A 25096-nucleotide genomic window follows, 5' to 3' on the forward strand; every position below is an offset into this window, starting at 1 on the left:
CATCGACTACATAGCACAATGGCCTTTGGAGGTTCTTCCTTGGTCAAAACTTTTGTCTCGGGAACCTTGGCCACCTCAGGGTACATTTTAGCTTTGCCCTTCACCTTAGGATCCGCCGGAATTTCCCTTGCCCTTCTTTCTGCCGCAGCCCTTGCTGAGCCACCCAAGTCCAACCTAGGCCTAGGTTGGTCTGGCCTTGGGAAGTTAGCATTCACCATGTTGACTTGAGCATTTGGGAAAGGATTCTGGTCGACACCCATTGTAGCTTTCTCCGGAAACTTCAAGATCTTCCGATCGATGAGATCCTGCACGGCATTCCGAAAAACCAAACAATTGTTAGTCGTATGAGACCACACATTGTGAAACTTGCAATAAGTTTTATTTCTAAGTTTCGTTAGCCGACGGAATATCATGATCATTAGATAATTTTATGATCTTTTCTTTCAAAAGTTGGTCGAAAATTTGTTCGGCTTTAGAAATATCAAATGTGTAGGACTTAGTCACGACCGCCTTTTGGGAGGTTCCACTAAACTTGGACATTTGGGCCGTGGTCGGCCTTTGATCCTAGAGGCTTTAGACAAAGCCATGCACACATATGGTCCTTTGGCCACAATCTCGGCCAAGTTTACCTCGGCCGACTGTTCTTCCTCCTCTAAGTAAACTTCATCACCTCTTTCTTCTGAGTCTATATCTCCAATGTCTACAGCGTGGACCGCCGTGGTCCTAGACCCGGAAGGTTTGGTTGAATCCCTATAAAATGTCGGCCGGGGTGCCGGCCGCCCTTTTTGTTGCTCCTCCTTTAGAAGGGCTTCGTATCGATCCACCCGAAGTAAGAGATCATAAATGTCGCGGAACTCAATTCCTTCGAATTTCTTTCGGAGGTCAAGCAACAATCCTCCTTGGGCCAATTTTGCAAACTCGTGCTCCGGCATATTGACCGTACACCTAGCCCTTGCTTCTCTAAACCGCCCCAAATATTCTTGGACCGACTCACTTGGCTTCTGACTTATCTTTGCCAAGTCGGCCATTGAGACTTCCGGCTCCGGTCGATAAAATTGCTCGTGGAAGACTTGCTCCATAACTTGCCAATTCGGGACGGAATTTTGTGGAAGCTTAACATACCATGAAAAAGCTGCCCCCGTAAGGGTACTCGGAAATAGCCTTAGTTTCAAGGCCTCGCGATGCCCAATCTCCGCGCATTGGGCCGTGAATCGGCCAATGTGCTCAACGGTCGACTGGAGCCCATCTCCCGAAAATAGTGCGAAATCCGGAACCTTGAAGCCCCTCGGAAATTCCTCTTGATCAAAATGCTCCGGATATGGCCTTCGGTAGACTGGCCTACCAATCCTCCTAGCATGGGGCACCATATCTTGAATCATTTGTTCGACCGCACCTCGGTCGATTGCTTGATTCCCTAGCAATGGGTTGTTAGCATTCCCGCCGGGGTTATTCCAACCACCAACTCCGAATTGGTTGATATGAGGCCCAGCGAAATTGGCCCCAGCCGCTTGGTGAGCTTGTGGGCGGAATTGATTATATGGCGGGAACACTTGAAATTGGTTGACCGCCGCATATGGGTTGTTGCCCATCGGCGGAATATTAACCACTGGGGCTTGGTTGCCCCCAGCTGGTGGATTAAGTTGGGGCAGATTTACTCCAAAACCATTTGGTTGGGCCTCCACTTGTGGCCCAACCGCTGGTGCTCCAATTGGCGCCCCTTGGTTTCCATTTTGGCCCTTTTGTTGGCCTAACCATCGATCAAATCTCTCGTTGATCTGAGCATTTTGAGTGGCCATCGTTTGGGCCATCGTCTCCATGACTCGCATGAGTTGTTGGAGTTCCAATGAAGTGGCCGGATTCGGCCTCAATACTGGTCCCCCGGCGACTTAGTAATATCCTCAACCACCACGTGATCGTGGCCAACGGCCGTGTTTGGCCGGGGCCATTTTGATCTTGAGTGGCCGGAACATTTTGTGGCTGAGTATTCAAAGGGAGTGAACCAGCCATGCTTGTCTCTGATTCCGACCGAAGTCTAGACTCTTCAAATTCTTGATCTCTTCTAGGATTCCTCCTAGTGTTTACGACCATACAAAACCTAGTGGTCCCACTGGGCGTGCCAAATTATGTTACCCTCTTTTCGGCCGGGGCGGCCGACGGAAGGAACTTTTGGTCCTTCTTCTTTTGGATGCGGGGCGTGCCACCACCAAGCCCCGAAATTGGGCTTGAATGGAATGAGAATAGATGGATGTGTTGCGCTTCTAACTTCTGAGCAAACGATTGATCGACCAAGCAAGGAACCTCTTCTTGGCCTAGATTATTTCACTTTCTCGGGCTCGAGAATGGCTAGGTTTCGTACGGATGTTTTTGTGATTTTTATGGTTTATGTAAAAATAATGCAATTAAACTAAATATGCGTATAAACGTAAAGACGAGAATTGAAATGCAATAAAATAAATCAAAGCGATAAATAAAGTGAGAACGAAATAAAAGCAATAAGAACAATAAGAACGAAAAGGAAATAAACTTGAAATTAAATTTAATCGAAGTGCGATAACAATTAAATGTAAAGGAATTGAAATAAACTTGAATTGAAACGACAAGAAATATAAACTGAAACAAGAATTTAAACGACAAGGAAAATATAAACTTACACTAGCAAAATGAAGAACTCACTACACTAGGTGCTTGAAAAATAAAATCCTAAGTCTAGGAAAAGAAAAGTGCGAGACGAAAGATAGGTTTGTTTGTCTGATGTTGTGTGTCTTATGTCTTCATGGAGCAAGGTTTATATAGGGCACTCGTCAGCCCATGGGCTAGCCATTGAATGGCCAAATGTCAACTCTTCTTTAAAATCTTTCCTTTCGAAGCTCTCCTAAATCCGTGAGATTGCGTTGATATTCTGACAGGCTTGATTCTTCCTTGTTTTGGAACACTCGGAGTTACTATAAAAACTCCCTTGATTTCTTTCCTTGTGAGGCCCTCCGTCACGTGCACATTATCCTCCGAAAATCTAGAATAGGATGGGAAGGGCTTCAATTTTGAAAGCTGGTCGTGCCCAACAGTTTCCTTAGTTTACACATATTTGTATATGTATACAAATAATTATATATATATATATACCAATATATGCATATATGGGAGAATGAATCAAGACAGCTTGGTTGAAATGCCTGGCCCATGCGGATGGGCTCATAAAGTGAAGCCATCCATTGTGATATACAATATTAATATATATATTAGGTCAATAAGTTGGCAGCCGCATTCATCCCTTTTATGCCCAGCCGCATATTCATCCGGCCGCACTAAATTGTGTCCAGCTGCCTATTCATCACACCCGGCCGCATATTCATCACACCCGCCGCAGTCTTCCATTCTGCCCGACGCGATCTTCCATTGCCCGGCCGCAATCTTTCCAATTCGCCTGTCTTTCCAATTCTGCCCGGCGCGGTCTTCCATTCTGCCCGGCCACGTCTTCCACCGCCGCCGCGGTCTTCCATTCTGCCGGCTCGGTCTTCCACCGCTGGCGTAGTCTTCCCGGCCATCTTTCCACGGCGCGGTCTTCCACTGGCGCGGTCTTCCACCCGCTCGGTCTTCCACTGCCTGCCACGAACTTCCAGTGCCGGCTCACGAACTTCCACGGCTACGAACTTCAATCTGGCCGTGCCCAGCAGAACAATCCATATGCACTAGCCCACCGCAATTCTTCTTCTCCATCCAATATCCCGTGCCCGGATTAGGTGGGTTTCCACCACCCCCAAACAGTACCCTTCTACATCTTGCTAGTGAATTCTGGATTAGTCTCTTTGCGTTTTTGGTATGTTCTTTGTCTCCCTAATTTCATATTTTGTCTCTCTTGATTTGTCTGATTTGTTTACATATTTTTTTTATTTCTGGTTTCTTTTTAGATTTTCTGATTTGGTTATCAGGAGATGATGAGGAAACTTGCAGATTTATAACTTTTTCTTTTGTAGGTTTTCTATGTGAGTCGTATGTTTTTTTGTTGTTGAAAATTTGCAGGTTCTTGATGGTCTTTTTTATGCTCATTTTACAAGTTTTCTATGGAAATATGGACCAATGGTAAAATTTCTCTTCAACCTAATTTTTTATGTTTATAATCTTAGCTTCTTCTTTTTTTCTCTCTTTGTCATTTTGATTTATTTACAGGGATGATGGAGGAGACTTCAGTTGTGCATCATTTGTATGTTTGGATGAGGAATGCTTGGATTAGGAGTACATAGGTCCTGTTAGGAATTATGTTTGTTGTAGAATAAAGATTGGTTAACTATGTAATAACTATTGAATCTTCAAGTTTTATGAAAGAAACTATTATATATTCAACCATAAAGCATTATGGTTGGTTTTCTAGTTAAAATCATTGTATAACATCATAGGAAATCAAAAAGCATTATTGTACGTAAAGATTACGTTTTTTTATAAAAACCGTCGTCTATTGTATGTAAAGATGATGTTTTTTTATAAAAATCGCCGTCTATTGTATGTAAAGATGACGTTTTTTTATAAAAACCGTCATCTATTGTAAGTAAAGATGACGCTTTTTATGACGGCTCGAGTTGACTTGGTGTCTCCAAGACCTGCGAGGATTGCTGCTCGGTTAACTTTGTGTTTCCGAGGCCTGCGAGAATGGAATTGACGGAATATTATTGGAATTGACGGAATGTTATCGGAATTGATGGAATATTACAGGAATTGATAGAATATGAATGGGGTTATGTCCAGGTGGAGAGTTTTCTAAGTTTTAAGGATTTTATACAATTCACAATTAATTTCTTAAGCGATGAATTTGTTTTATAAGCAAAAAAGGAAAATATATGTTTCAATTAAACTGTTATTATTGACATTAAGATTTCACTTGGTCAAAGTTATTTTAATAATTTTCTCGTTTTCCTACTTATCTGTAATAAGTTAATTATAAATCTTCATATATATATATATATATATGCATAATATAATATATATATATATATGTATTTATAATTGGGTTTATATAAGTTTCGAAGGAAAGGTTAAAAGTGTCTTCGGCGGTTGTTTGTTTATTTTTATTTTCATCTTTATTTTTATTTTTATATATATATTTATTTATCTAAGCTAGTAATACATAAATTGATTTATAAATTAGAGGAAGTCCAGCGAGTGGACTTTTGTTTTATAAATGACTTTATGCAATTAAAGTTCTATTATTTGATCTTGAATGAGTTATTATGAATTTTACTTTCCAAGCATGACTGTTTGATTTTGAATATTTTTATTATTATATCCTGTTTATATTTAAGTTGAGCATGGCTTGGAAAGTAGGAAGGATAGTGGCAACAAAATTTAAGGATGGATGAGAAATGCTTTTTATGACTTTCCGGGAAATGTTTTTAAACCACTATAGGTACACATGTTACCTTCGGAATAAATGTTGCTTTTGGAATAAATGGTTGCCTTCGGTTATGTCACCGCGTTGGACAGTTGGCCCACGAGTCTTAGGGATATCCGGATAGTACGGAGCAAGGAATGTGGATCGGGTTGACTAAATGTCTCATAAGTCCTGCGAGGATTGTGGCTTGGGTCGACTTTGTGTTATCGAGGCCTGTGAGGACATGTCACAAACTGTGACACAAGGAATTGACGGTATAATGTGGGAAATAACGAAAATTAAGGAATTGACGATTATATAATGGGTACACCTAGGTGGAAATGAAATATTGATTTTCAATGCTTTAAACTGATTTAATAATTTATGTAAACGTGTGTGTGAAATATTATATATAAATATAAATATGCCCGTTCAATTTATGTATGAGTATAGCATGTGAATGTTAATGAGCATATCACTAACATGAGAACTTGGATTGATTTACAATCGCAATGGACAATAATAATTGATGAGATATACAAGTACAGTGTAAAAAGGGAAAGAACTACGTGTGGCTTGATCCCTTATTAAGGGTATGTAGGCAACCTAAAGTTACCAGGTGCAGCCACGAGACTAAGTAATTGAAAAGTTTTTCAGCTTAGTTATATTGAAATCTGTTAACATATTCTTGTTGTTTCCAAAAGTTGGGGTTAGTTTCCGTTGGTAGCATGATTTATTTGTTTTAAAGAGGCTTGAGGCCATAAAGATTTGAATATTGATTGCATGAATTCTATTATTGTGTATGTTAAACGGTTGTGGACATTTAAATTGCTTGTTGACAGGTGAAAATTTTGGGAACTGAGCAATTTACAAGGGATTTGACAGAAGTCCAACTTGAAGAAAATTTGGTTTTTAGTTAGAAGGGCAATTCGGTCATTTGTGCCCTACACCCGCCAGGTGTCGAACACGCACAAGGTTCGACTCATATTCCCAAGTGGAATTTGGGTCAGTCATGTTAGAGAGAGGGAACTGATGGGGAGAAGGGGTTGCCAGATTCCAACGAAGTGAGGTAGGAGAGAGAGAAATGAGATATAGGTTTTTATTTTATTTTAATATATGTTGAAATTTTTTTAAAATTTAATTGCACCTAAACTAAAAAAGTGGACCCTATGTTTGCCATGTCATCACTTAACAGAAGACAAAATGATCAAACTGATGGAACGTGTAAATTGATCGAATTTTAGAATGTTAAGGCGTAAATTAACAAAATTAAAACATCGTGGCCCATTTCAAGAATAACCCCAAACCTTCAAGGGGTAAAATGATGTTATCTCTTAAATTTTTTTGATAGAAATTGAGCATTGTCCTTAAATTGAAACCATATGAACCTTTGTGGTAAAGGTAATAAACCACAATGACCAAAAGTAACTTTTTGCCTTTATTTTATTTTATTTTGAGTAATAATTAAGCTAACGAAGTTGAAAACATGCAAAAGAAAAAGAGGACTAGGCTTAGGCTCAAATTGTTCAAAATTGGTTTAATTTGGTCCAGTTTCATCAGTGATTTTTGTCAAATTCAAATTGAACCAAAAACAATTTCATTGTCGATGACTGTTAATCCATCATGCTTTGGCATGTTTACCGCTATAAAACAATTCCCTTTGATGAATCCAACGCCTTAGTTCTCATGAGTATTTTATCTCTCTTTCACAGGTCGTGAAATGTTTATGCTTGTGGCCATGAAAACATTTACAACGGCTACTTGAAAAACGCTTATATATTTGCCACTGAAAACATAAAATAAGAAAACCCGCTTGTGTTAACCCCTTTATATATATATATTTTTTTTTGCCTTCCAAAGCTTGTGTTAACCTTCAGTCGTGATTGATTAAGATTTGCTCTAGCTAATTATGTTTTTTTTTTCTTTCCAAGAACAGTAATTCTTTTAAGTGTTCACATTCTAGCCAGGGTTTTCAAGAACAGTAATTCTTTGGTCTACTTGAAAAAGAGAGAACTTGTTATCTATCAACTCACAAGTTGCTTGAGCATCTTCAAAAACTAAATAGAAACTGAGATTATGAACAAAGAGGGTTGAGATGAGACTAACAACTTAACTATATTCTAAATTTTTATTTTTATTTTATAAAAACAAAAACAAAAAAAGAAATACAAAAAAGTAGGAGGATACTATTGTAATTATTTATATCTTCTCCAAAAACTGAAATTAATAAATTGAACCTTTTGAGTGGTTGACCATGGGATCAAGCAAGTCGTTCCAACCAAACCCTCAAACAGATTGTCGATATATCCCCTCGATCGAGTTTCCAAAATACCTACAGGTTTTGATTAGAAATATAAAAGGCTGGTCAAGTACGGAAAATAATAAAACAAAACATCTTTTTATCTTAATTTTATATTTCTATAATAATTATCGCTCTTATTAAACTCTTAATTCAAAGCACTTGTTAACAAATTAATCAACCCAACAAATGAAATTGAGTAATCTAATGTAAAACATTTTGCTCCATTTGCAACTTTTAGGGCATTTAATGGTGACCCAACTAATTACTTCACAGTTGATTAAGAATCACTTATATCACTAATATCTTTAGTTCAAGTGATTAAGACAATTATCTCGAACCTAGAAGGAGTTCTAGGTTCGAGTTTCCTTTCCTCTCAAAATCACTTATATCACTAATATCTTTATCCCACCTATTTGGGCGCTTAAAGATTGACAATCACAGCCACATCTAAGGATAAAATTCCGGTCTTCGCCGCCACTTTGTACCCGAAAAAGAAAAAGAAAAAAGAAGAAAAAATGATATCTCTCGTAGTATAAGGAAGCCTTTGGCTATCTTGCCTCCATACAACAGAAGACAAGTTGGAGCATTTGCGATTTTGAGGAAGCTACAAAATTGAAAATGTTGGTCGCATTGGGAGCCATGGAACAAATCAATGGTGACGTTAAAAAGGCTCCATGAATTGTACGGCACAATAATCTCAACGGACTTATAACAAAAATAAATAAATAATGACACCCATTGATCAAATGCAAAGAAAATTAAATTCTTGAATTTTTCTTAGAAGGCAAAATATGAACCTAAAAACGCCTAGAAAAACAACACGGTTTTCAAAAAGTCGTGCAAGGATAATTTCAAACAGAAATCGATCCAGAATGAACAGTTTTCTATTTGTTTCTTCAGCTGGTAGTTGAAATTGCAAAATCCAGTTTTATTGCACTTCACAAATGAATAACTTTACCTATCAGGCATAAGGCATAAGGCAGAATGATCCATCAAAATTTGCACATGAAAGAATTGATCAATTTCCACGCTTGCCTATGTTTGTTCCCAATTTATATATAATCATTTTATAGAATCATGATGTTCTCATCTCCAACAAAAATCCAACAATCCTTGACCTCACTTGCAGTTCAACAGGGAAAAAAAATTCCAGCAAATCTAAGCACTAATTCAACTCCCACAAAGCACAATTTAGAAAAGTTTATGCTTGGATAGACTAAGTTTTACTTCAACATATCAGATATTCAACAATTACGACTAAACGATTCATATTCAACATTCTCGGGATGGCATATGTATAATTTTCACTCAAACCAGAAGGCAAAATAAGCACAGCGCGCTATACGAACTTCATTGGGAAAAGAAGAAACAAAATGATTTGCATAGTTGCCACAATTCGCCAGTGTACTTCAAAAAGACTATACATCCAATTTCTAACACATTTTATTTGTATATGTTTCTTATTACCATTTTCTCTTTTTCTAAAGAACCATGCTGTCAGTTGCTTCATATGTTTATATAGATGTGCTAAATTAAGACCAACAACAGGTAATTTTAGTTTAACATAATTAATCAAACAAGACACAAGACAGAATCAGATGGAGCTGATTATGTAAGTATGCCAGGCTAATGAAATTTTACCCTAGTTTATATATTTATACTATTGCTCCTTTGCCCTAGTTGCATTTTTTTCTTCAGGTTCTGTAATTTACATAGGTGCCTATATTTACATTTTCTATAAATACCAGTATATGGTCATCATAATTTATCAGATAGCTCTATAAGATTGACGGAAGATAAGATGTGTTTTTCTTTCTCACACGAAAGTACTCAGTCATTTTATTTTCTTTTTCTTTCATCATGAAATCGCTTTCCCTTAAACCACTGGGTCACAACCTCACAAGTGCAATGGGGAAAACAAGAGAGGGTACCGAATTTCTAACCTTCATGTTCTTTCGTTTCATGATGTAAATTATACTGAGTCTTCAGTTTAGGAGGTCACAATAATCTAAATAGCAGATAGCTGACCATACCCATGCCTATACCAGGAATACTGGAATGCTCTCCTTTTGTAGATTGTACATAAATTACATATTAGGAAATTATAAGGACAGTATATCAGGAAACTATTTATACAAAGGTTCTCAGTAGTTTTCGGAATTGATCTCTAAACCCAAAGTGCAAAATGATTCAGCATGGTTTATACTCTTCTCTAAATTTTGTTTCCCCTCCCCCTATTCCAGACTAGTGCTACAAGTGAAGGCTTACATTAAAATATCAAAATGCATCATTAAAATTTAGAATTGATTTAGTATTATTTGCCCATTAGGTTATGAATTTTGACAATCTCATCCCATTTTTCGACCCAAATAAAAAAGGAAAGGGAGAGACGGAAATAGAAGGATTTTATTTCATATAAAATTTTGACATTACTCACGATTTACTCTCAATAAAAACTATTGGAAGAAACAAAGGAAATCTCTCGAATGCCACAGTAGCATATGGGTTTAAGAGATGTTATGTTAGTTGGGGAAGATGATACTCGATAGAGGTTATTAATTTACCAAGCATTGCAATTGTCACCAAATTATGTCCGAAGAACTCTTACATAATATATTACATATCATAGTTACAATTCGATAAGGTTGAAAAAGACTAACCCTAAAGTCAGATAATAGTCTCCAAAAGACCATCGCTTCGAAAGGCCAAAAAAATGTAAACTATAACAAGTTCAGGCTATGGATATAAAATAAACATGTAATGCATGGTAGAAGAAAACGGATGGGGAAAAAAGAAAGAAGATAACACACTTCAATATAGTGCTCTCTTTAGCAGCATAAATTATCAAATCAATAATAATTTCTATAACTGAAAACCATGTCATCACATATAAAGAACAATCCACTAAAAAAACAGGAGCACAAAACTAATGAGACAAGCTACCGTCAAAAAAACATAAGCAGTTTCAAATGCACATTATAAGTTAATAGTTGCAGACAAGGATAAAAAATAAATAAAACAAAGTAACCCTAAGCACAAAAAAAGTGTAGACATATATCAACAAGTGTAGTATACACAATCAATGGACCAAACATGAAACAAGTATTCTTAGAAAGAAAAAACTAATAAAAACACGTTTTCGAAAAGATAAAACTAGCAATGACAATACAGCTGCATCAAGGAAACAACTTAGAGTCCTAGATTAAGTTGATGTCAAATTATGCATCCTCAACTGTATACAAAAATTTGATCATACAACCCACCACAAAATAAATTACTGAGCTATGAAACATAATGCTTATCAAAACAATCAAGTTTACAAGAAAGCATTTCATTGCTACGATTAAAACATATACCTAAATGTTCTAATTCAGATTAATACTGTTATTTTAGACAATAGGACATCGAGAACCTACAAAATCAATTTCAAGGTGCCATAGTTGCAAAACTCTTCCTAAACTTTGACGACAACAATACCCAAAGAAAAGCCCAAAAATGAACCCTCTCCACACCTCCTCACCCCTCACATCCTCAAATATCTGTCTATTCACCACTGCACATCTTCCCAACACCAAACCCCTATTACTTCCTGCAAATAATTGTGCTCCTGACAAAATAATCACCCAGATGAAAAAAATAAAAAGTTAAAAAAATCAACCATTGAAATGAAGATAGACAACAAAATTTACATCCTTCTCAAAATATCATAGGCTGTACAAAACCAAATATCTTCCCCCTCCCATCATTCTAGATTTACATAAACCCGCCCCAAAAAAAAAAATCAAAACAACCTAACAGATGTGACAACTATTTTCGATTTTACATTCAAATAATAGCAATATATGATTTTAAATGAATGTGCTCTACATTACGTGCTTAACCTTAACAGAAATTATCATTGAAGGGCTTCCCATCATAGAGATGAGACTGCAAACATCAAAAATCAATGTCCTATTGTGAAATAGGTATGTACCCGGATTACTAGGATACTGGAATGGGTATAAACTCCTCGTACGCATTATGTTGGGGGTAGTCCTGGTTCGAAATATTAGGAACCACACTCGGAAAACAGAATCGCCAATATACCTGGTTCAGAGCAGGTGGAGAACTTTGGTACTACAAAGCAAGAGTCCAGTTGTACGATGCATCTCGACTTTCAGAAACAGCCTATCATATGCCCAAAATCATAGTTCTATTGATGGAAGTCCCTTCCTTACCTGTAACTTGTTTATCTAACTTTCTCCACTAATTACAAATATAAGGATGAATAGAAACAGAAAAAAGGAAAGACACATGATGGGAAAAGAAACAACCTAATTTGTTCCCAAGTAAGGATAAAACTACTTAAGCGAAAGGATTCTTCCTACGTGAAAGTTAAATGTTCCAAATTAGACAACAACCAAAAACACACGACGAACACAAAAGTTTTTCTGAATTGGTAGAAAATTAGAAATCGAAGATTTCATCATTAATTAACATAAATAAATGCAGAACTCTGATGTAATACATGACATTCATGTTGGCATATCGAAGACCTTTTTTTATTTAAAAAAATGCATATAAACATTTATTGTTTATCTATCTCCGTATGCTTGAAAAATCCAAGAGTTCCACAACATACTTGGCAACATTAATTTTGTCAAAATCATGTTTAGAAATAAAGTCAAATCATGAACATAGAAGTTCAGGGCATGAGTGTTGAAAAGTAAAAGTGAATATGATCTCAAGTATGAATTAGAGGGGTGAAAATAACTTGGAATATATCCGTTAGTGCTAGTTCAACAAGAGATATTTTACTTCAATTAACCTTCCAGCTGGAGCCATATGCACATACCACATTTCCATAAGTGGGCATGAGTGGCTCCAACTGTCTTGCTCATGGTTAAGTGTCATCCAATGGGAGGTTTCATTCTAAGAGTTAGTTTAGCTAAAAGCATTCCATAGGAACAGAGAGTGATTGAATACTTGAGCAACTATCACATTCACTCACTTCATTAAGGTGTAGTTCATCGGGATCCAAACTATACGGAATAAGGGTTAATGTAACTAAGGATGGCAATTCGTGTTAGGGGGACGTGTTCACGTCAACCCTATGACACATTTAATTAATACAAATTTATAAATAAACCCAATCCTAGACTAGTCAACCCTATCTTTTTGGGTGTGTTTATACATGAGTTTTGAGTGTGTATAATGATGGATTTTGGGTGTGTTTATATGTTTAAATAGTGCTTGGGTTTTTTTATAATTTCACCCCCACTCCCTTTAATTAATCTGATAACATGAGTCAACTCTCAACACTAATACAACTCGTTTATAATATACTAGTCAAACCCTAACCCAACCCATTTAATTAATCTGACAAATGACTCAACTCTCAACATTAATGCAACTCATTTTTAATGGTAACATATTCAGGTTGATCCATTTATAAGGTGAACTAAAAACTTATAATTAAGTTTCCCTTATTGCTAAATCAAATCTATCACTTATACATTACCTGTAAAAGAACAATCTACTTAATCATGCTACTAACAAAACCATAAAAACTAAGCTTAAATTATACTATGAATCATATATTGAATACTAAAAAAGGGGAAAATCTAATGATTTCCTTTATATAATACTAGTTAAATGTGCTTATCATGCCAAAATTGGGCTACTCATGTTTCGCATTAACTAAACACGGCTATTATTCGTGTTAGGGGTCGTGTCATATTTGTGTTCCTATCAAGCAATGGTCAACCCAAACTCGCTAACTTCAAGTCAGGTTCTACAGTTATGGGACAGCTTGTGCGGTCCATGACCTCAAGTTCCATAGATACTTTGTATTAGTAAAAGTCTTAACAAGAATCAAATACTGAATATATTAAACAACCATTTCTTGAAAACATTTCTACCAACAAATTTTAACAACTCCAAACCATATGCTCCACAAGTACTTTTTTTTTTTTTTTCGAAAGGAACTAACATGAAAATCATTTTTTAGAGAACAATGTTTGGTCATTGTCCAAGTCAATATATATATATATATATATATATGTATGTATATCCTGTCTACCTCTTTGCTAGTCTAATAATAAAACTACTCACATGAACTAATAATAAATTCACTCATATGAATTAAGGAAGGAGATGATAGGTTCCATCTAAAGGTGACCCCTTATCTGAAAATAAATAAGATTGAATGAACCCCCACCCCAAAAATAAAAATTCAAAAAAAGTGTTTATGAAACAAGATAAAGGTAAGTTTTTTTTTTAATTATTAATCTTTATCCCAAACTAACATTATAGCTTGGCCAGAAATTACAGTTCAAACAAAGTATGCATATTCGAAAGTGCAGAGAAGACAACTTTTTGGCTGAATAGAAAAGGATCCCTAGGGAACTTTCTTTCAGTAAAAAAATTTTTATGATCTTCAATCCTATGGATTAAAAAATTCACCTTAGAATGAAAATTCATATTTATCATCTATTATAGTTTTAACAAACTAAAATCTGAAAATAATTTTTACTGCTTATAGTGCTCAACAGTTTTTCTATAATTCTACGAAATTCATTTACAATTTTCAATAAAATAAGATTAGAATAACTTAAAAGCCATCATGGCGCAGAACTATAATTGCACTGAGTAAAGTTTTTGACGGAGGACTTTGATTTCATCTCTGCAAATGTCGCTCAAAGGGCATTTGTTGAAAAGCATAACTGTAACTTCTACTTCTGCTTTTGCTGTTCCATAGCTGTATCCAAGAGTTGAGAAACTGCTATGGCTGTGCACTTATAATTGGAGATAAATTCCCTCACCCTTAAAGCTATAACCAATAACATGCATTTATTACAAAAATTAATGTAAAAAAATCATATTACATTCAACAAATTTTAACATACATCGCTTAACGTATATTTATAAAAATATCGATCTAACACCAAGATTGTTCATTCCTTGAATCGAAGAATGGGTCATAAATTTATAAGTATATATTTTAATTAAAAGGCAACAGAAGAAAGGTTGAATTTGGCATTCCAATCACCTATGAGGACAAAATTCTCAAAGCGAGCACAAAGAAGAGATAACCAGGTTAAACTCTCAAAGTGGCATCTATATATTTTTTTTCTTATTTTTTTAAATCAGAAATCATATTAAAAATATCTAGGATGCATTGCCCAAGTAAACAAGACTTATGCTAAAGATCCTGTATAGACAATATTGCACTTCCTTAGAAGAGTAGTTGCATATGCCCAAAACGTTTTAAAAGTGGACAAAAACGAACAAAATCAATTTTTTCAAACATTTCTAGAGATCATTTCACTCCTTGCAGCAAAGTACAATATATTTCACCCACCAAAATCACCACCATATCTTAGAGAAAGATAAATATCTAGATAAGCACGAACAGTCTTGAACAACGCCGATATTCAAAATGTTGTCTATTAAACCAGAACCAGGATTCTACAAACAAATCTCTCAACACATATGATCTTGCAGCAACCAGAAATGCCACACCATATATTGTTCTATTTTCCTAGGAAAGATGTGCTAAACCTATGGAACTAATTACGAAAACAAACACAAGCACATAAGTTGCAGCATATGCAAAGAAAAGAAACAACCACATACGTTAGCTAACTAACCATACTTCCAAATAGATGTATTTTCTCTAGAAGACCACATTCATTCAAAAGTAAAGTCATTGACACAAACAAATGACTGAACGCAGATGCTTGCAGCAAGCCTATGCAATGTCACACTATCTATAGTTCAATCTCCAGAAGAAAGAGTTGCTAAACCTATTGCGTGAAGTAACAGAAAACAAAAACTAGATAAGTCTCACATTTGCTATAAAAAAAATTTTAAAAAATAGAAGAAACAAGCACATAGATTAGCCAACTAACCATACTTGTTTTGTTTTTTTTCTCGAAGTTGCACATCCATTCAAAAGTAAAGCAATATACAAACAAATCAGCTGACATGCATGCTTGCAGCAAGCCTATGCAGCCAAAAATGTCACATCACATGTTGTTCAAACACCCTAGGAAAGATGTGCTAAACTTATGGCATCAATTCATAGAAAGCAAATACTAGCACATAAACTTCACCATATGCAAAGGGAAAAAAAAAAGCAAGCACATAGATTAGCCAACTAACCGTACTTTTTTATGTATTTTCCTCTAGAAGGAACACATTCATTCAACAGTATATGTCATAGAAAGGGAAAATTACCTATATGGAGTAATAATTGTCACTGTTGACTTCCAGATCCTCGCCCGGATTGACTACCCATTTGCTGCTGCTGCTGTTGTTGCTGCTGTAATTGGAGGAGGAGGTTAGCAGCAAATTGGAGCGTAGACTGATACCGGTGATTTTTGTCAGCCTCACCATCTGGAGCGCTCTGACCAGCACCAAGAAGTGCAGACTGAAGCTGCTGCATTTGATTTGGGTATTCTGTGTTCACCTTTTCAGACACTAATGGGGCAAAGGTCTGAGACTGTGAATTAGCACCATAAGTCTGACCAGAAAAGGTCATAGAATTATTGTGGTGCTGAGAAACAGGTGAACTGTACAACCCAGAGGCATCTGTTCCATGTGCTAAAAAGCCTTTCTGAGTTCCAAGAGGAGCTTCAGCCAGATACTGCTGGTTGAGATGCGAGGATCCAGTAACTTGTCCACCTTGAGAAGGGATCGTAAAATTACTCGAAGGTCTGGATGAACTTGCAGCATGTAGGGGCAGGCTGACAGAAGAGTCTGGGAATTGGGTGCTACCGAGGACCAGTGGGTTAGAGTGGTTTGAACTGTTTGGAACAGGCGGATATGGCTGGTACTGTGAAAGATTTTGGTCATGCGGATTAAATTGACTACCTAACTGTTGCAACGCATTACCGGTATGATCAAAAATTTGTTGATCTTGTTTCCATCCAGGAGAAGATGCTTTATTAGTTGCAAATGTAGGAAATGAAGGCCTAGCTGCCGAGGATACTGATATCTTAGCACTTTCTGGACCAGACGACTGTGCATTTCCAGGCAGTAAAGTCGCCAGAGTGGCAATAAGTTCAGGAGTTAATGTAACTCCAGCTTGCGATACTGCAGCACTATTACTAGAAGCATAGTCTTGGGGCTGCACTCCAGAAGGCTCACTAGTAGGTGGAAATGGTGGTTTTGCAAAAAGCTTCGAGTCCTCATGCAAAACCCTGTTATAATCCATAGGCAAAATATGTTCCTCCTTCGATGGGATTGCACTATACTCAGCTTGTGAAGAAAGAATCTGCTGTCTATCTATGAACTGTGAAGGTGGCATGGGCTGCATTTCTTGGTGCATAGAAACAGTACTAGGAACTTGTTGTGGAAACTTGAGAACCACACCATACAGACGTTCAGGGCCTGCAACTTTCAAAACATTCTTCAAGAAATCTGAAGGAGGTACCAAAAATAAGGTCATCCCATCATCAAACTTGGCAACACCAGCACGATTTTTGGCACCAAGATAACGAAGGAATTCAGTGTAGGAAGCAAAATCATCTTCACTATCTGGCAAGAAGAAAACAATGTCAAACCCAATGGCCTCAGCGTAGTGTTTTGTGAGCATATCCAGTCCAGTTCTAGCTGAACAATTAACAATTTCGGGGCTGCAAAACAGAAAACAATCACATTAAATACAATCAAGACAATGGTCACACTAAAAGATAAGGGGAAGTAAGTTTTATTTTCAAAAAATTTCCACCAAAAAAATAATAACAAAACAAAGTTAACATAAAAAATAATTGTGAAGTCCAAAATTAGTCAGGAAAACAATAACAAATACACAGCCAGGTGGAGAAGAAAGAAAGGATGAAAATTGCAATTCTCTGTGGAGCATCTGAATGCAGTTCAGTGCTTTTTAGCAATAATAACAAGGATTTGAAGTACAGTCTAACCAAGTTATTAGGTTTATTTATACACATATATATAATTATTTATTAATGAACTCAAATACATATGCATCGTGTGATTGTGAGTGAACTCAAGATCATTTCTACAGGGTGGAAGTCTGAAACTGGAAACTCGTAGAACCTTAAAGAAGAAAAAAATTTGAACAAGGGGATAGATAAAGCTGCAAAAGGAAAGATTATTATACAAATAAATAATCACATAACCTTTTCCCATGAATCAGATTACTATAGTAACCCTTATATGTTAATTGTCTTATTAAGTTGAAAAGGAAAGTGTGGCATATCTATATCTACACTACATACAAAATGGGGAAAGTCATAAAACATGCATTTGGACAATAATAGCACCCTCAATATAACAATATTATTTTTATGAAGTGGGCAGTAAGTCATTCTATCGAGATCACCTAGACCCTCTTTCAAAGCACACCATTTTGAACATCTATCTTTCAAAATTCAAGAAACATTAAAAAGGAAAAAGAATAGCAGTTAAAATGCATATGTTAGTTTTCATACTGAGCATCTATAACTGGATGAATAAAAATGATTGCCAATATAATCATGTCAAAGTTGATATTGCATGGATCCAGCACCATGATTTCATAGTCTTAGTAAGTTAAGAATATACTTTATAAAAATTCCCTAGCATAGTAAAAGCTCTCCACATGCATTAAGTAGAACCAATAAAGTATGCTATACATATCCCCAAAAGAAAAAAGGAAAAATAGATACAAGGCAAATTGTACTCACAGCTCATTTCCTATCCCTTTTCCTATAGGGACACAGCGAGCATGACAAACAGGTGTCCCACCCTTGGCAATAGTTCCACGCCATATATAATCATTATCAGGAGGCCCTCCCACTGAGACCCTTGCACCAGCTGGACTAATCCCTTGGCCATTCATAGATGGACCAGAAGCACCTCCATCTATTACTGGACCAATTCCATAAGATGAGTCTAACCCCAATCCATGATCATCCATCTTTCTCAATGGATACAGAGGGTCCTCCATGGACAAAGGACTATCTATCCTCGATCGTTTAGATTCCCTTTGAAATTGGTTAACATCCAACACATCCCATGCACTAGATGCAGATCTAGTGTGTGGCCTAATACCAGGCGCAGGAGAAGAAAGGACACCAGATGTGGGAGGAGATGGCCGCCTCCAGTTTGGACCCATCAGGTTCTTGGAATTGCCGTCTTGATAATTATGAAGTGACACCAAATCATTAAGTTCTGGGCCTGAAAGGTCAAACCTACCTTGAGGACCTAAAGGCCTCATTGGGACATTTGGTCCAAGAATGCCACTTGGTGGTAGAGCTCCGGGATAGTTATTAGACATCATTGGACGGTTATGACCGAACATATCCATCTGTAAAGGCCGAAGAGATTGTTCATTGAATAACATATCTGCTCTAGGTCCTTTGCCGCCAGGATAAGGGCCAGAGTAATCTTTACCGGGGGCCAGCCCACTGCTTGAGAACATAATTGTAATCCGAGGATCATTGAAAAGCCTGCCCTGCAACCCTTCCTTGGCACGCCGAGCTTCATCTACACTCCTGAATTCGACAAAGGAGTAGTGCCTTGAAGGAAAACTTTTAATCCTTTCAATCTCACCAAACAAAATCATTGCATTGTGGAGCATTTGTTCATCAATTTGAACAGAAGGAGGATAGCCAATCCACAGAACGTTACTCGGTTGACTGTCACCTTTTCGTCCCCCAGCAGATTGAGAATACTGCAACATGATCAAAACGTTGATAAAATTATCACAACTGACAAGTTTGGTAGAGAAGTTTACTGCCATTTAGAATTCACATACAGATTCCCATCTTCTATCCAAGTGTAACCAACGAAACCATAAATCAGATCTGAGGATACCAAAGATAAAAGTCTACAACTTAAGTTCAATATTGGAGGTAAGATGCAGCTCGTGTGACATAGCCAACTAACGAATAATTCTCATGAAGCCACAAAGGACAATCAACAATGTAGGAGTTTACCAAATGCTGCTTGCTTATAACTCACCTGTTGTCTTTTTTGAGAATCAGTGGGCCCCGTGTTTCTGGACAGAAACTGTCCGTCTCTGTAGTCAGGCCACTGTTCCTGTTCAAACCAGAAACTTGTTTATTAACACTAAGCATCTTAATAAGCAACTGAAGCTAGGATCTACATAGAGGGTTTTCCATGCACACGGAAAAGCATTAATACATGTTGCAACACACTAATGTATATGTGATGTAATTATAACGAAATTCAAACATGTATGTGTATAGATATAGATGTTTGACTATTCCTTTCCTTGGAAAATTACCACATATATTAAAATCATTGATTTATCAACCACGATGAGTATCTCCACAAAAATGTTTAACCCCTATAAAAGATACTACACTCTAAGTTAGGCAAATTTCTTCTATCCCCCCAATATGTGTAAATTGTAATGTCATTAGCATTGATACTCAGGTGGAAGTGAGTGTCACATGTCCTTATAGCACTAATAAGAGTCCTTGAAAACAGCGTCTGCTAACGTACGGACTCCTATAACAGCAATCATATGTCCCTAAGAAATACCATTGAAGCTCTAAACAATAAACTTACCCTTCTTGAGGGTTGTGACCGAAGAAAATCCACACGTATCTGGTCACCACCCAATCGCTTCCCATTCATGTTTCTCATTGCATGGGAAGCATCCTCCAATCTAAAATATTCAACAAATGCAGTATTCCGGTCTCTAAGGAACTTGAAGTCCTCCACTTTTCCAAACTTAAGAAATTCTTCTTCTAGTTCTTCCTTCGAAACAGATGGGCTAATTCCACCTACCCATAGATTCTTGCAAGGTTTTGCCTGTAAACAGAAGTCCGTAAGAACCACAAACTTTAGATCGTCTAGAATGTGAAGGTCTGTAAAAATTATTTCAAGGCGGGGAGAAAACATAAACAAAAAGTGAAATAAAGTGATCTCAGATTAAAAATCTGTTTGTATAACAGTTGCTAAGCAGAGGAAGAAATCACATGTATTACCATTCTGTGAAGTATTAGGGAAAAAACAATGGAAAAGTGAATGCATCAAAATTTGAAGCAAGCTATGTCAGCACATACTGAATAATGCATGCATAGCGAAGAACACATTCAGTGTAATCCATGAGCCAGCTATCAAGGAAGTACAACATGCAGAATACCATAGGAAAGATTTCATGCTTTGAAAAGCTAAAGACATACAAATATGATTGACATATTGCATCTCTTCCCTTCCTTTGAGAAGGCAATAGAAGCAAGTAGGAAACTTGCTTATGTTACTGTTTTGTGAAGAATCAAATGGAGTGTTTTACACTATTTTGCACCAATTTGTGTTTTCAAGACAACCACAACCTAGCGAGACCAAACAAGGTCCACAAACTGAGCTATGGAAAGGAACTACAACCCCGAATGGCTTTATCCAATTAAGTAAAAGAAAAATTGACACACACTACTAAGTAAGAGAATGGAGAAGGTTAAAGAAACAAATCCCTAGGCCTAATGATTTGAAAGGTAAGAACATAAGGTAAAAAAAATCGGTGCAATGGTAAGTCTCATGATGTCAATGTAAGGGCACAAGTTCTACTCTTTACAGTTACCTATTATAGAAGAATTATAGAGGATAATCATCTCCCTCAAGATCCCACATTACTAGTACCAAGTCACCAATACTAGCCAGTTGCCTTTTACTAACATATTTAAGGGCAAAACACAAGCAGGAGTTATCTACTTCCTCCAATTTTCTGAAATACTTTTGTAGCAGTCCTCAAGGGACAAACGGATAATTAATAAGAGCTAACTTCATCAGATGGAAGGGAAAAACTAAGCAGGCCTGCGAACACAAAAAACTTAAGCAAGTGGACCATTAACATAACCTTCATTACACAACTAGAAAGTCAAACAAGACGCAATCTTAAAGTTAAGGATATAGTACTCAATGACAAGCTGGGTCTCATATTCACCAAACTCTCCATTATTTGTTCTTTCCAAGCAATCAGAATTGCCACAACTCATAATGACAGGTCAAAGCTTAATAAATTATTGGCTGCTCATTTTGCGTAAATATTGTCATAGGACATTATTTCTCTGATAAGGTAGTGGACATACACCAGTATCTCAAAACTAAAAATATCTCAAAACTGAATGTCATGACCAATCATAAAACCAAATGGCCAGAATTGATAACTGGATATAATAACAACCCAAAACTTTGGAATTTCCTGTTCTTCTAGGGCAAACAAGCCAAACAAGGTGCTACACAGTCGATCCATTGTCCATCCCTACGAATCAAACCTTGGATTTCTCCCCACGTCTATCCAAAAAAAAACAACGTTTATTGTCAATGACCCCCATTACAAATACCGTATATGCCTCATCCTAGTACCTTGTTTGAGAATACAACATAGCAGGTCAATTGTGGCCAACCCCCTAGGGGGGAAGTTTAGATGTTAACTCAATAGAAGGAGAGGCAAGTTCGAGCCTTCTAGTCTAACCAAATTCAAGTTCAGGTTGGATCGAATTTATTTCCCTTGCCTCACCCTCAACGTGATTATCTGATTGCCTTGTATAATTTCATAATTAAAAATATCTAACAGCCTAGGGTTTCACTCTTCCTTTGTCCCCCTCTATCATTTTAAGTATTGTTGCAGCAATTCTAAATAAGAAGCAACCCATATAACCTTTTATTTGTCATTGATTTGCTACCAACACTTACAAAATAGGTGAGAGATAATGGAGATTTAAAGGATGCTGATAGGTGAAGGGTAAGATAAAGTGTTACCAAGACTTAAGCGGAATACAAGGACATAGGGGAGGATTTCTACCTACGTTTCACTATGTTGTCATCCCTAACCATTGTTTAAATTTATTTTTGCGAATTTTGTTTTGGAACTATTATTTTGTTGCAAGACAAGAAGAATAGAGTACCCCACCATCCACAATTACAGAGCCATTTTGTTCCAGAACAATTGTTCTCCTATCCATTTTGAGCAAAGAGCTTGGAAAAATAAAGAAGTGCACATAAACCAAACCTTTGTAAATTAAGGGGCTCCATGTCAGCTTCTCACACTAAAATCATAAATTGGATGGATTTCAAATATACGTTATATGGGTGGGAAAAGTAGACAGTGAAGCTTAGTTTAAGTAAACTCAAGCCATCAAACTAGAATTTTCAGGTCTGGTTTGTTCATGCCTCAAACCTTGATTAGTCATCTTTTGAGATTGTTGCGTACACAAATATAAACTTTGGTGCTAAAGTTAAGTTGAAATAGAATCACGCCTTTGTGCACTTACTGAATTGGTAAACAAGTTTTAATTGTGCAGCAAGGTGTAAAATATTTTGTACAGACGATGGGGGTAACACAATGATTTCAAATCTGATACAAAGAATTAAGATTTCTCTTATCAAAACAAAAAGCATTTCAGATGTTACTAAAAGCTACAGCCATCTACTTCTTATATAGGAATCATATCTGATTATCGCAGGGACCTACAACACTAAGGTAGTGTTTGTTTTGCGGTTTTGGAGCTTGGAAATGGTTATGTGATTCCTTCGGTTTTGGAGCTTGATAAGTAAACATCTGAGACTGGTGTGCACAAATATTAATTCTGGTACTTAAGTTAAGCTGAAATTGAAAAACGCCTTCCTGCATTCGTTGACATTGGCTAACAAGTTTGAGTTGTGCGTTGAGGTATTAAAGGTTTTATACAGAAGATGTGCAGCTAACACTAAGATTCAAATCAATCTCCTATCCCAAAAAGGGATTTCAAATCAAATGATCATGTTACTAAAAGCTACTGCCATCCGCTTAATATATAGGAGTCACATTGGATTATTCACACAGACCTACAAACACGAAAAGTTGTGCGTTTGTTTTGCAGTTTTGGAGCTTGGGAATGTTTATCGGGATTCCTTCTGTTGTGTTTGGAAATCAATAATTTATTCATTGAGATTGGTGTGTGCACAGATGTTAATTTTTGGTGCTTCAGTTAAGTTGAACTTGAAAAGCCGCTTTGTGCACTCACTAACATCGGTTAACAAGTTTGAGTTGTTGAGGAATAAATATTTTGTTAAGCTGCTATGAAAGTAACAATAAGATTTCAAATCAATTCACCACCCAGGGAAAAAAAAATTAAAGACGATTTCAATTAAAAACTAAAAGCTACTGCAAAATACTTATTATATTGGGAATTATATCTGATGATTTGCAGGGACCTAAATCGCAAAAGTCTGTTTCGCAGTTGGTTATGGATTTGTTAGGTGCACATACATCTTGGGAAGGGTTTAACTTACATAGAATGGGCAACCATGAAATGGAGGATGGGAAACTCATAATCCCCTTGGGTTTGTAGTGCGTAACCCATTTCCTAGCAATGGATGTATGATAAATGTAAATTTTCATCTTACCTTTGTATCAGGTGTGATGAATTAAAAATGTTTTTCACATCCTGAAAGCTATTGTCATTTGCCAGCATTTAGAAACACTGGAACCGAAATTATTGATTCTAAACACTCTAGAATAAGATGCCTAAAAACCTATCCCGTGAAAACAAGTTCTACTTAAATCGTAACTACGCATATATCAGTCTGAAAACTTAAGAAACCTGAATATCATCTTCACTCACGTTTAACATATACATCTCATTTTTTTCATGTCTACAATTATTGTTGTTTGTGCCTCTAAATAAACTGGATATTCAACGGCACAGAAAACTGGATCGTATATGATGATAGGATGATGATAAGGATACTAATAATAATAGGCACAATTGGTTTCGAATCAAATAAACCCAAAATTCTTGTTCCAAATCCAAACAACCACAATGGCACATCAATTATCATACAAAAACAACAACCAAATAAGCCTAACGAAGCACAAAGATCAATACGAACCGGTCGAGCAAACTCAATCTTAATGGGGTTTCCACGCAGAAGGGCGCCTTGCAATGACTCCTTGGCCGCCGCAGAGTCCTCCACACGCTTGAAGAACACGAAGCCGTAGCTCCGCGACGAGTAGGTGGTGACGCTATCTAACGCACCGTACTGGGCAAAGAGGTCCATGAGCTCAGAGTCGGTGACGTCACTCGCTAAGTTCCCGACCCAGAGATTGTTCGACGGCGTCTCCGAATCGTCTGTGCCTTGCTTGCTCGGTTTGGCAGCAGGCGCCATTGTGATTGATTTGAATTGAATTGAAAACTGAATTGAAACCCAAGACGCGACTGGATTGAATATGGGGAAAGTGAGTAATTGCTGGATATATGTTCTTGGGTTAGGGTTTGAGAGATTTTTTATGATGAAACCCTAGAAATTTTGATTAAATTACGGAGGTATCTATCTAATCACAGAGAGAAGATGAGAAATAAGCGAGGAGGGATCCTTCGAGACGTTTATCTATGGGATCATCCACAAAATATTGAAATGACAACTATACCCCTATCATCCATATAATCATGAAATGACAAATATACCCCTAAATTTAGGGAAAACATTATTTT

At 36.8% G+C, this 25096-nt stretch overlaps 1 protein-coding gene across 3 annotated transcripts; it reads right to left on the reverse strand.

Moving 5' to 3' along the window:
- Positions 1-7449: 7449 nt before the first annotated feature.
- FPA (RNA binding protein) lies at positions 7450-24966 on the reverse strand. Of its 3 annotated transcripts, none has more exons than XM_008224207.3 (6): positions 24495-24966; positions 20187-20432; positions 19614-19691; positions 18335-19323; positions 15882-17281; positions 7450-7691 (listed from the first exon to the last, which is right to left on the reverse strand). In XM_008224207.3, exons 1-5 carry the CDS (start codon positions 24768-24770, stop codon positions 15901-15903), a joined length of 2970 nt encoding a protein of 989 aa, XP_008222429.2. In that variant the 5' UTR covers positions 24771-24966; the 3' UTR covers positions 7450-7691; positions 15882-15900. The 3 variants fall into 3 exon arrangements, with proteins under 3 accessions (XP_008222429.2, XP_016647834.2, XP_008222430.2); XM_016792348.2 differs by lacking the exon at positions 7450-7691 and adding an exon at positions 11130-11268; XM_008224208.3 differs by lacking the exon at positions 7450-7691 and adding an exon at positions 14093-14472.
- Positions 24967-25096: the final 130 nt, after the last annotated feature.

Source organism: Prunus mume, linkage group LG2 (genome assembly GCF_029339155.1).
Source record: "Prunus mume cultivar Tortuosa linkage group LG2, ASM2933915v1, whole genome shotgun sequence".
NCBI classification, from domain to species: Eukaryota; Viridiplantae; Streptophyta; class Magnoliopsida; order Rosales; family Rosaceae; genus Prunus; species Prunus mume.

Excerpts from the sequence above, each read along its gene's own strand:
- FPA (XM_008224207.3), bottom strand. The coding sequence starts at position 24,770 with ATGGCGCCTGCTGCCAAACCGAGCAAGCAAGGCACAGACGATTCGGAG. Across the intron at positions 20,433-24,494 it reads AGATTGAGTTTGCTCGACCG|GCAAAACCTTGCAAGAATCT; the intron begins GTTCGTATTGAT and ends TTCTGTTTACAG. Across the intron at positions 17,282-18,334 it reads AAAGGGATAGGAAATGAGCT|CCCCGAAATTGTTAATTGTT; the intron begins GTGAGTACAATT and ends TCTGTTTTGCAG.